Source organism: Microcaecilia unicolor, chromosome 1 (assembly GCF_901765095.1).
Source record: "Microcaecilia unicolor chromosome 1, aMicUni1.1, whole genome shotgun sequence".
NCBI classification, from domain to species: domain Eukaryota; kingdom Metazoa; phylum Chordata; class Amphibia; order Gymnophiona; family Siphonopidae; genus Microcaecilia; species Microcaecilia unicolor.
Window position 1 is genome coordinate 452,940,878 of NC_044031.1, and position 12,461 is coordinate 452,953,338.

The 12,461-nt window shown below is 47.3% G+C and overlaps 1 protein-coding gene across 2 annotated transcripts in view; it reads right to left on the reverse strand.

The window, feature by feature from the left end:
• ENOSF1 (enolase superfamily member 1) overlaps positions 1 to 7,776 on the reverse strand; it is a 166,861-nt gene extending 159,085 nt beyond the window's left edge. For both annotated transcript variants that reach the window (XM_030212979.1, XM_030212972.1), the window contains exon 1: positions 7,645 to 7,776. In XM_030212979.1, the coding sequence (XP_030068839.1) occupies positions 7,645 to 7,728 (84 nt within the window). In that variant the 5' untranslated portion in view covers positions 7,729 to 7,776. The remainder of the gene's footprint in view (positions 1 to 7,644) is intronic.
• Between the last annotated feature and the right edge of the window lie 4,685 nt (positions 7,777 to 12,461).

Here is a 12,461-nt window from a genome sequence, read left to right on the forward strand (position 1 = left end):
ACTTATAGAATATGCTTATCTGGAAATGTTTACCATATGGATTCTTTAGGTGCCTTATAAAGAATCTGGCCCATAATATGTACAGTGTTTCATACGTCTAGCAGCACTATAGAAATGATTACTAATAGTAGTAATATCAGTAGTTTCATTCTGCCAAAGTGGAATTTGCTGTTTGTGTTTTTATGAGTAGTAAGGTTGAGGAAAGCAGGCCTAAATTTAGGGCTCGTGTATAACATTTTCCCATAGACAGAAAACAGACGAAAACGTTTGGCACATTAGGCTCTTAATAAGCAAAGAAGCCCTCTGTTGTCTGTGCTCTCTTCCACAACCCCATATTGATTAAATGTTTCCTCACTACACCTGGGCAGTGGGAGATGGTAATGTAGCACCACAGATAGGGTTACCATATGGCTCCAGAAAAAGGAGGACACATTGATCCAGTCCGGGTTTTGCTTTGTGGAGTGCGAGACATGATCCGCCATGCATGTGTGAATGCCTTCCCGCCCACTGTTAGGGCACGGTTACCGTTACCGGAGTTAAATACTACAGCACAAAAAATAAAATAAAAACTAGGAGACAACACCTAGAGGCGGTGGAAGGGTTTGTGAGAATATAAGGCCTGCTGTCCTAAGAGACTACCTGCTACAGGTAAGTATCTTCGCTTTCACCAAGGACAAGCAGGCCTATTTATTCTCACAAGCAGAGTATCCCTAGCATCCAGGCTCACTGAAAACAACAAACATTGGTCAACTGGGCCTCAAACCAGTGAGGACATAACTCAGATCAACCTGAAACTATATACAAACTGACAGTGCAGCCTAAAACATAATAAAATGGTCCTGGTGGGGGTGGGGTGGAGTTGGATTCTAGGAGTCCAACAGATGGGGGGGGGGGGGTGGAGTTGGGAGTCTAGACTCCAGATTCTGCAACACTGTCTGCCCAAATCAACTGTTGTTTTGGGTAATCTGCTCACAGCAGTAATGAGATGTGAATGTGTGGACTGAAGACCACGTCACAGCCTTGCAAATTTCTTCAATGGTGGCTGACCGCAAGTGAGCTACCAACGCAGCCATGGCTCTGACATTGTGACCCTTGATATGACACTCCAGGGTTAGTCCAGCCTGGGCATAAGTGAAAGAAATGCAATCTGACAGCCAATTAGAATTGTGCATTCTTGATGGCGACTCCCATCCTGTTTGGATCAAAAGAAACAAAATGTTGGGCGGACTATCTCTGGGGCTGTGTCCGCTCCATGTAATAGGCCAATGTTCGCTTGCAGACCAAGGTGTGCAAAGTGCTCCAGGATGGTCTTGCTCGAGTTTCTGCAGTCTTCCCCACAAGAGGAATGGGAGGATACGCATACAGAAGACCTGTCCCACAATGCAGGAGGAAGGAATCTGATGCTAGTATGTTGTGAGCCTGAAGTCTGGAACAGATCTGAGGGGCTCTGTGATTCAGGTGAGTGGCAAAGACATCCACCAAGGGGGTGCCCTACACTCAGAAGTTCTCACTGGCAACTCCCATATTGAGTGACCACTCATGCAGTTGCATAACCCTGCTCAGCCTGTTGGCTAGACTGTTGCTTTTGCCACCCAGATAAGTGGTCCGAAGGAACATGCTGTGCTGGCGAGTCCAGCGCCACATTCGGACAGCCTCATGATATAGAGGGCATGATACGTGCCCCTCTGCTTGTTGGTGTAATATATTGCAACCTGGTTGTCTGTCTGAATGACCACAATTTGGTTGGACAGCCAATTTCTGAAAGCCGTTAACAGCATTCCAGATCGCATGGAGCTCCAGATTGATCTGAAATCCTGCTTCCTGAAGGGGATCAGGCTCCCTGAGTGTGAAGCCTAACTACATGAGCCCCCCAACTGAGCAGTGATGCATCCGTTGTCACTACCTTTTGAGGCTGAGGAATTTGGAATGGTAGTCCCAGAGTCAAATTGGATCAAATGGTCCACCAGAGGAGAAAGCTTACAAGCTCTGGAGACACTCGAATGACATCTGCTAAATCTCCCCTAGTTTGACACCACTGGGAGGCTAAGGTCCAATGGGCGGATCTCATGTGTAGGTGTGTCATGGGTGTCACAAACTGTGGAAGCCTTGTGGCCTAACAACCTCAACATCTGCTGAGCTATGACCTGCTACGAGGTTCGAACCTGAGAAGCCAGGGTGACTAGCGTGTCTGTTCTCAATCCTGGAAGAAAAGCTCGAACCTGTTGTGTATGAGCAGGGCTCCAATTAATTCCAACTGATTAGCAGGATAAAGATGGGACTTGGGGTAGTTTATAACAAACCTAGTAGTTCCAGCACCCGAATAGTCCTCCACATGGACTCCTGAGCACCATCCTCTGATGTGCTCTTCACCAGTCAATTGTCAATGTAAGGGAACACAGACTCCCAATCTGTGTAGTGATGCTGCGACTACCGCTAGACATTTGGTGAAGGACCCTGGGAGCTGACGCAAGGCCATAAGGCAACACGCGGTACTGGTAGTGATGTGTTCCCAGCCGAAATCAGAGATACTTCCGGTGGGCTGGAAGTACTGGGATGTTAGAGTATACATCCTTCAAGTCCAGAGAGCATAGCCAATCATTCTCCTGAATCATGGGTAGAAGGGTGCCCAGGGAAACCATCCTGAACTTTTACTTGACCAGTAATTTGTTCAGGGCCCTTAAGTCTAAGATGAGACGCAACCCCTGTCTTCTTTTGCATGAGAAAGTACCTGGAATAGAATCTCTGCCCTTCCTCCCCGGTGGAACGGGCTTGACTGCATGGGCCTTCAAAAGGGCGGAGAGTTCCTCTGGAAGTACCTGCTTGTGCTGACAGATGAAGTAATGAGCTCTCAGTGGGCAATCTGGAGGTTTTTTAAGCCATTTGAGGGCATCTCAGAGTCAAACTATTTGAAGAACCCACTGGTTGAAAGTTACAAGGAGCCACCTTTCGTAGAAAAATTTCAGCCTCCCCCCAACCAGCAAGTTGTCCATGACAGACTCTTTTACAGTGGCTATGCTCTGTAGAAGCTAGTCAAAAGCTCGTTCCTTGCTTCGACTGGGAGCAGCAGGGGCCTTAGGCGCAAGCTGTTGACTAGAACGAGCACACCGGGTTCAGCCTGAACAGGCTGGCGAGGTGGCATACCTACATCTCTGTGGGTAGTAGACACCCCTCCTAGACTTGCCAAAAGACCTCCTAGATGAGGAAGCTGATGCAGAAGGCACCCAGCAGAAGAGAGAAGAGATGGTATCAGTGTGTTTTTTTATTTGGTCAGCGTCCTCTTCAACCTTGTCTCCAGCCCAGGCATAGGGCACCTGACAACATCTGCTGAACTGACTGTTCCAAATCAGAAACACATGCTCGTAAGATTGTATACAGGACACGAGCCTTGAGGCCTGGAGCAGAGTACAAAATCCTAGCTTCTCTGCCTGGGGGCACCGAGGCATAATCTCTAGAACTCCTGGCTCTCTTGAGAGCAGACTCCATCACCATCGAACTGCGAGGCAACTGGGGCCTATCAAAACCAGTGCTGTGGATCCAATACATAGTGTCAATCTTCTTGGGCAGGACAGGGACCAACAGAGGAGATTCCCAGTTCTTATCGAGGACTTTCTTCAGCACCTTGTGGAAAGGGACAGTCACAGCCTCCCTAGGAGGGGATTTGTAGTCCAGAACCTCAAGCATCATAGCCCTGGGCTTGTCCTCCACTTCTAAACTAAACGGAATAGCCTCAGCCATTTTCTTCACAAAATAGGAGAATAAAAGTCCTTCCGGAGAAGACTTTCTCCTTTCAAGTGGAGTGGAGGGTTCAGAGGGAATTTCATAGGACTCCTCAGAGGAAAAGTACCTTGGATCTTCCTCAGACTCCCATGAGCATTCCTCATCGGTATCAGATAGAAACTCCTCGTGGGAGGGCTAAAATCAAGCCTGCCTCAACTTTGAGGAACCATGTCCCCGAGAAGGGTGTTGAGGAACGGGTTCCCTCCTCGACTCCGGCAAAGCTTCCTCCACTGACATCGAGGGGATACCTGCATGAGTGGCAGTCGACATCGGAAGCTGCACTGAGGCTGAGGGCCAAGCAGGGTCGCAACGGGTGGTAGGGCAGGCACATGCACTCCCGATACCGATGCACACCATTGCAAAAGGCCAACCAGCAGCTCAGGGAGCAAGGCCCGGAGATGCTCATTGAGGGCTGACTCTAGGAAAGGCTGGGATGCTGGTTCTGAGACAGGCTGCAGAACTGACAGGGTCGAGACTGGAGTTGGGGCCTGGCTGCTTGGAGATAGATGCATTGGTACCACCTGAATAGAGGGGGAGTGATGCTCCTGACGCATCTCAGGAGCCTAATCCTTCAATGCCCCAGAGCTCCCGGCACCATGCGTTGAGGACGACCAATGCCAATGATTCTTGGCCTTTGTCCAAAGCTTGGCATCAAGACTTCTCGGTGCCAACGAGGATGACATGAAATCCTCAAGTCACCCTCAGGGTCGGGTCCGACACTGGCCATTCCCGCGGGCCCTGTCCAGCAGCCAGCGTCAAGACAGGTGGAGACCCACAGATGAATTACTGCTCCCAGTGTTCATGGGTTTTGAAGCAGCCATATGGACTGATGCTCCCGATGAAGTCTTTGATGTTAATGCCACTAGTCTCGATGCCAATGCCGATGTCGAGGACTCAGACCTGGCTCCAAAAATCTTCCCATGTTGAGTCTCTCTGGACACCCGAGTCTTCTTCATTCGAAGACAAAGGACACAGTTGGCAGGGCTATTGTCAGGCCCTAAGCTCTGAGGACACCAAGAATGAGTGCCTTCGCCAGAGATCGTCTGATTGCACCGGGAACAGCGCTTAAAGCCACTGGGAGCTTTAGTGGACATAGAAGGAAAAATGTCTGAAGCCAGATCAAAAAACACGATGGTGCCTGAAAAAATGGGCAAGGCCCCACAAAAAAAAAATCAGGCGAAAGACCCGACCGGAGACTAGGCCTAAATGCGGCCTAAGTCATGGAAAATAAAGAAAACTTTAAAACCAGCCAAAAAGAACTAAAAATATACTGGAAGAGAAGGGGACAAAGGCCTGAACAAGGGACAGCAAAAAAAAAAAAAAAAAAATCAACAAAAAGACACCAAAAAGGCACTAAAAAAGCTCTTCCGAACCAGGAGTGAAGAGAAACTACACACGCAGCCTCTCACCACAGTACAAAAACTGCAGTAACTGTGCCTTCATGGTAGCCGGGAAGGCACTTGCGCATGATCGGTAGAGCATATCTCGCGCTCCGCAAAGCTTGTTATACGCTCCGGACCGGGCAATGCGGTGCTGCATTACCCACCTGTGAGAACAAAGAGGCCTGCTTGTCCTTGGAGAATGGCTTTAAAGGTCAACGATGTGGATGAATTAAAATATCTTGATGAACCTGGAAGACGTTCTGAGTCAAATTGACAAATTAAAGAGTAGTAAATCACCTGGACAGGATGATATGCACTCTACGGTACTGAAAGAACTCAAACATTAAAATTATGATCTGCTGTTAGCTATTGTTAAAATCATCTGTAGTACCTGAAGATTGGAGAGTGGCCAACATAACGCCTATTTTTAAAATGGATCCCAGGGGTGATCGGGGAAATTACAGACTGGTAAGCCTGACTTCAGTGCCAGGAAAAATAGTGAAAACTATTATAAATAATAAAATTACCGAGCACATAGACAAACACGGTTTAATGGGACAGAGCATAAATTCAGCCAATGGAAGTCTGTCTTGCCTCACCAATTGGCTTCATATCTTTGAAGGTGTGAATAAACATGTGGATAAAGGCGAGCTGGTTGCTGTAGTGTATCTAGATTTTCTGAAAGCTTTTGACAAAGTCCCTCATGAGAAACTCCTGATAAAATTAAAAAGCCATGGGATAGGAAGCAATTTTTTGTTGTGTTTTAGGAACTGATTTATGGATAAAAGACAGAATAGGGTTAAATGGCCATTTTTTAAATGGCGGAGGGTGAATAGTGGAGTACCACAGGAATATGTACTGAGACCAGTGCTAGTTAACATTTATAAATGATCTGGAAATCAGAATGACAAGTGAGGTGATTGAATAGTTTTGTGTTATCTGCAAATTTAAAGTTGTTAAAAAAAAAAACATACAGACTGTGAAAAATTGCAGGAAGACCTTAGAAAATTGGAAGACTGAGCATCCAAATGGCAGATAAAATTTAAAACAAAGTGATGCTCATTGGGAAGAATAATCTGAATCATAGTTACTTGGTGCTAGGGTCCACCTTAGGAGTCAGCACCCAAGAAAAAGATCTAGGTGCTATTGTAGACAATACGCTGAAATCTTCTGTCCAGTGTGTGACGGTGGCCAAAAAAGCAACCAGGTTGCTAAGAATTATTAGGAAAGTGATGGAAAATAAGACAGAGAATATTATAATGTCTCTGTGTCGCTCCATGGTGCGACCTCACCTTGAGTACAATTCTGATCACCATCTCAAAAGAGATATAGCGGAATTAAACAAGGTTCAAAGGAGAATGACCAAAGTGATAAAAGGGGCTGGAACTCCTCTCATATGAGGAAAGGATGGAGAAGGTTTGAGTTCTTTAGCTTGGAAAAGAGATGGCTGAGGGGTGATATGATAAAGGTGTACAAAATCTTGAGTGGTGTAGAATGGGTAAAAGTGAATAAATTTTTTACTCTTTGAAACTTTACAAAGACTAGGGGACAGTCAATGAAATTACATGAGAGGATATGGTTACAGCAGTTAGCATATCTGGGTTTAAAAAAAGTTTTGGACAAGTTTCTGGAAGAAAAGTCCATATAGTCTGTTATTGAGATAGAGACATATGGGGGAACCCATCGTTTGTCCTGGGCTCGGGAGCACGGAAATCTTGCTACTATTTAGGATTCCGCTAGGTACTTGTGTCCTGGATTGGCCACTGTTGAAAAGAGGATACTGGGCTAGACAGATCATTGGTCTGACCCAGTATTGGTATTATGTTCATAAGTTTTGTGTATTTTTCACTATTTACAATGAATAACTAATTACCATGGAAACCCAAGGGCTTTGCACAGTTACCTCACGTGAGTGCAACACTCACTTCTACATAGGGCACACAAAATTACAAAAGCTACAATATCCTATATACAAAACCTTGCACATTACCGCATCAACAAGTGATCAACAGAGACCATGATGAATGCAGGAAAGGAATTTCTCTTGTGGAGAACAAGGCCTTTTATTTTTTTAAAAGGGCATTTTTTTTAGCTTATAGCTGTTAAAACTTGGGGAGAAAAAAACAAGCATCATCTAAATATTCAAAAACTACCCAAGGCCAGGGAGGGGGGTGGGATTTTATATACCACGAAGTTTGACAACTGCGGCCTGCAACACTGGAAGTGTTTTTGTCTTCTTCTTCGTTAGAATTTTGTAAATTGGCAGCACAGAGTATAAACCTAACCCCTAAGTAATAAAAACAAGAGTTAACCTTAGCTTTTGCTTTGTTTTTCGTTTTTAACTTACTTTAAAACTACCTTGTTGTAATTGTAACTTAAAAACAACCTCCCATATAGCCCTACTCGCAAAGACGCCACAGGAATGGGCGGCTTGGGCGCGCGTAGACTGGAATGGGCGGAGCCTGCAGAAACAGTCCCGTCTTACCATTGCATCGGAGCCGTGCTGGTCGACGGACGTCGGGAAGCGGACGTCTGTCACTGAAAGCGCGATCACTCTGCCGTGCACCATTTTTACCCACTCCCACACCTGCAGTGTACTGTGCGCACCACCACAGTGTGTCAGTGTCACGAGATGTGAAACTCCCCGCCCTCTCAGCGTCCTTTAATAGCGCGTGCTCTGCTGCCCTGAGATGGTATTGGCTCGGAGTTGAGCACCTTGTGTGACTGTGTCAAAGCCCGGGAGATTTGTCATGCTCACTTGCTCGTGCCAAACAAAAGCAGAGAAGACTTGCAAAACTAAACCAGAAAAGCGAAGGGAGCTTAGTAACGGTATTCAAAGGACATTGGGCGTAATACACCAGCAAAGAGTTATTGAGTAAAAATATAGAATACAGGGTTTACTATAATCAAAAAATGTCTCTTACAGATCCGCAGGGGCGGAGGCAGACAACAGATTTTGGGTGGACCTAGGCAAGAAGTGGGCACCAGGCGTTTCCCCACCCCAGTTTCTTTTAACCTTGGCAGTCTGCAGCAAGCATGCGCTGAAAACTGAGCAGGTGCTGGTATTGTGGAAAATAGTGTTTTCGTTACCATTATGGGGAAGTCTTCAGTTTGGGATCAGGGGCGTATCTGTGTGGGGCAACAGGGGCCTGGGCCCCCGCAGATTTCGCCCTGGACCCTCCTACTGAAGTTAACCCTCCCCCGCCTACCACCGTCACCTACCCCTGAGGTCCGCTTCCTCCTGCCAGTTTTTTTAAATATTACTTCAGCTGGCGGGGACCCCAACCCCCGCCAGCCCAGCCGCGGTCTTGTTTAAGTTCTTCATCGCGCTGTGAAAGCTGCATCCTTCCAGTCTGACGGAGTCTGACGTCCTGCACGTACAACATGCTACGACGTCAGACTCCGTCCAACTGGAAGGATGCAGCTTTCACAGCACCAGGATGAAGAACTTAAACAAGAACTTGGCTGTGCTGGCGGGGGTTGGGGTCCCCCGCCAGCTGAAGCAATATTTTTAAAAACCGGCAGGAGGAAGCGGACCTCGGGGGTAGGTGACGGCGGTAGGCGGGGGAGGGTTGACGGCAGCTGGGGGGGCAGTGGCCTGGGGGGGCTATAATGTGCCCCCTCACTCTAGCTCCTGCCCCCCCTACTGCCGAACCTCATACGCCCCTGCTTGGGATCCCCACCAGCTACAGCTAAATGTGTGCTACTGTTGGGTGGGCCTGAGCCCTAAGTGGGTGGGCCCCGGCCTACCTGTGGCTACGCCACTGACCCAAGCAGCATAGCTGGTATTGCATAGAGGGTGCTAAGAGGTGACAGTTTCCCACTCCGAACTAAGGGCCAGGGGCGGACAGAGTAGTCTGGGCCCCCGCTGCTCTACCCACTCCCATCCAATATCCCCCTGCTGCGGCCACCATTGCTGCTCAGGGGCACTGAGAGACTAAGCCGGGCCCGGGGCAAGGCCATCGTCGTCGTCATCGCCCCCCCCCCCCCCCCCCAGCTGCTGCAGGAGGACCCTGACTCACCTGCCTGCTGTTGGCTCCGTCCGCCACCAGGCCCCCAGCGGCTCAGCTGAGCTCCATTTGGAAAGGCAGATCGCTTCCCTTATGTAAGCAACTGCAAATCGATGCATGTAGGGAAGAGGAACCCAAACCATAGTTACATGATGCAAGGTTCCACATTAGGAGTCACTGCCCAAGAAAAAGATTTGTGTCGTCGATGCTATATTTAAACCCTCTGCTCAGAGTATAGTGGTGGCTAAGAAGGCAAATAGAATGATAGGAATTATTAAGAAAGGAATGGAGGAAAAAAAAAACTGAGAATATTATGCCTTTGTATCTCTCCATGGTGCAATTGCACCTCGAATATTGGATGCAGTTTTAGTCACCACATCTCAAAAAAGATATAACAGAATTAGAAAAGGTACAGAGAAGGACAACCATGATGATAAAGGGGATGACTTCCCTATGATGAAGAGATAAAAAAAAAAAAGGCTAGAGCTCTTCAACTTGAAGAAGACACAGCTGAGGGGTTCATAAGAAATTGAATGGAGTGGAACGGGTAGATGTGAATCACTTGTTTACTCTTTCCAAAAATACAAGAACTAGAACGCATATAATGAAGCTACTACTACTTAACATTTCTAGAGCGCTAGTAGGGTTGCGCAGCGCTGTACAAAATAAACAAAGAAGGATGGTCCCTGCTCAAAGGAGCTTACAATCTAAAGAACGAAATGTCAAGTTGGATAGTCTAGATTTTCTGGGCAGAGGTGAAGAGGTTAGGTGCCGAAGGCGACATTGAAGAGGTGGGCTTTAAGCAGAGATTTGAAGATGGGCAGGGAGGGGGCCTGGCGTATGGGCTCGGGGAGTTCCACATGTGGGGTGAGGTGAGGCAAAAAGGGCGGAGTCTGGAGAAAAGAAGGGGTCCAAGGACAGAACCCTGAGGGACTCCAACAGAGATCGGGATAGGGGTGGAGGAAGAACCATGAGAGTGTACTCTGAAGGTACGATGGGAGAGATAAGAGGAGAACCAGGAGAGGACAGAGCCCTGGAACCCAAAAGAGGACAATGAGGCATATTTTCAAAGCACTTTGGGAGGCTAAGTTCCATAGGTTTCTATAGAACTTTGGGAGGTTAAGTGCTTTGAAAATGAGCTTTATAGTGTCCAGAAGTAAGTTGTGATTGACAGTGTCAAAAGCGGCGGATAGGTCGAGAAGAATGAGGATGGAGTAATGACCTTTGGATTTGGCGAGGAACAGGTCATTACAGACTTTGGATAATGCCATTTCTGTCGAGTGAAGTGGGCGAAAGCCAGATTGAAGTGGATCGAGGATGGTATGAGAGGCGAGAAAATCAATGCAACGGCTGTGAACGGCGCGTTCAAGTATTTTGGAGAGGAAGGGTAGGAGGGAGATGGGACGGTAGTTGGAGGGACAGGTAGGGTCAAGTGAAGGTTTTTTGAGGAGAGGTGTGACAACAGCATGCTTGAAGGTGTCAGGGACAGTTGCGGTGGAGAGAGAGAGGTTGAGGATATGACAGATGGGAGGGGTGATAGTAGGAGAGATGGTGACAAGTAAGTTGGTGGGAATGGGGTCTGAGGAACAGGTGGTGCATTTCGAGGAGGAGAGAAGATGGGCTGTTTCCTCTTCGGTGATATCAGGAAAGGAGGAGGAGGAGGCCTGGGTTGATTGGTTGAGGGAGTGGGTGATAGGATGAAGAGGAGGAGAAGGTTTAGTGGTGAATTCGAGGTTGATCTTCTGGACCGTGTCGCGGAAGTAGCCAGAGATTGAGGAGAGAGTGGGGGGGGGGGGGGAGCGGAGGGCACTTTGAGGAAGGAGTTGAGGGTGGCGAAGAGACGACAAGGGTTAGAGCTGAGGGAATTAGTCAAGTGAGTGTAGTAGTCCTGTTTGGCGAGGAATAGGGAGGACTGGAAGGAGGATAGCATGAATTTGTAATGAATGAAGTCAGAATGGGTGCGAGATTTCCTCCATAGGCGTTCAGCCGATCGGGAGCAGGAGCGAAGGTAACGGGTGCAAGCGTTGAGCCAGGGCTGGGGATTAGTGCGGCTTGTGGGACGGGAAACAGATGGTGCAAGGGTGTCTAGGGCGGAGGAGAGAGTGGCATTGTAGTTGGAAACAGCCTTGTCGACGGACTCGGAGGACGGGAGGAGATCAGAGATACTAGCAGATAAGGTGGGGGGGTCAATAGCCTGGAGATTCCTGGAGGTAGTGGTTAGTGTTGGGCAGGACTGAGGGGGAGGGTGATGAAGTGTGAATGTGATCAGGTGATGGTCAGAAATGGGAAGAGCAGAGACGCAGAGATTAGAGGGCGAGCAGGTAGAAGAGAGGACGAGATCAAGACAGTTACCTGATTTGTGAGTAGGGGTGGTGGAGCTCAGTTGGAGGTTGAAGGAGGAGGTTAGGGTGAGGAATTGAGAAGTATATGAATTGGATGGGTTACCAGTGTGTATGTTGAAGTCACCAAGAATGAGGGATGGGGATGAGGGCTCAAGAAAAACGGAGAGCCAGGCATCGAAGTCAGTAAGGAAGGAAGGGAGGGACTTATCAGGGGGGCGGTAGATGACTGCAACTCGGAGTGGCAGCGGGTAGAATAGACGGATGGAATGGACTTCAAAGGATGAGGGTACTACTATGTAGTAAAAATTTAAAACAAATCGGAGAAAATATTTCTTCACTCAACATGTAGTTAAGCTCTGCAATTGATTACCAGAGATAGTGGCAAAAGCAGTTAGCTTAGCCGAGTTAAAAAAAAAGGTTTGGACAAGTTCCTACAAGAAAAGTCCATAAGCCATTAAGTTGGATTTATGAAAATCTACTGCTTAGCAACATAAAATCCATTTTTAGTCTTTTGGTCTCTTGCCAGATACTTGTGCCTTGGATTGGCCACCGTTTGAAACAGGATACTGAGCTAGATGGACCTTTGGTCTGACCCAGTATGGCAATGCTTGTGTTCTTATGATGGATGGGGATAAGAGACAGGCTTATAGGCTAGAGACTAGGGAAAGGAGTTGGGATTGGTGAGGAAATGAAAGGTTGATTGGGGCTGAAGGGGTAAGTAAAAAGAATATGGTAGTGTTGTATAGTATCTAAGTAAATGTAACTAGTTACTGTATTTGGGTAAGTTTTATCATTTTTACTTGTAAAGAAGTACAGGAAACTTTTTTTTTTTTTAACTTTTACTGAAGTAATAATTTCAACAATTCTTTTACTACTTTTACATAGTTACCTTTTAATGCTTGTAGATAAAAGTGAAAAAAAAAAGTAAAAGCAGAAGAGACCTCAATGAT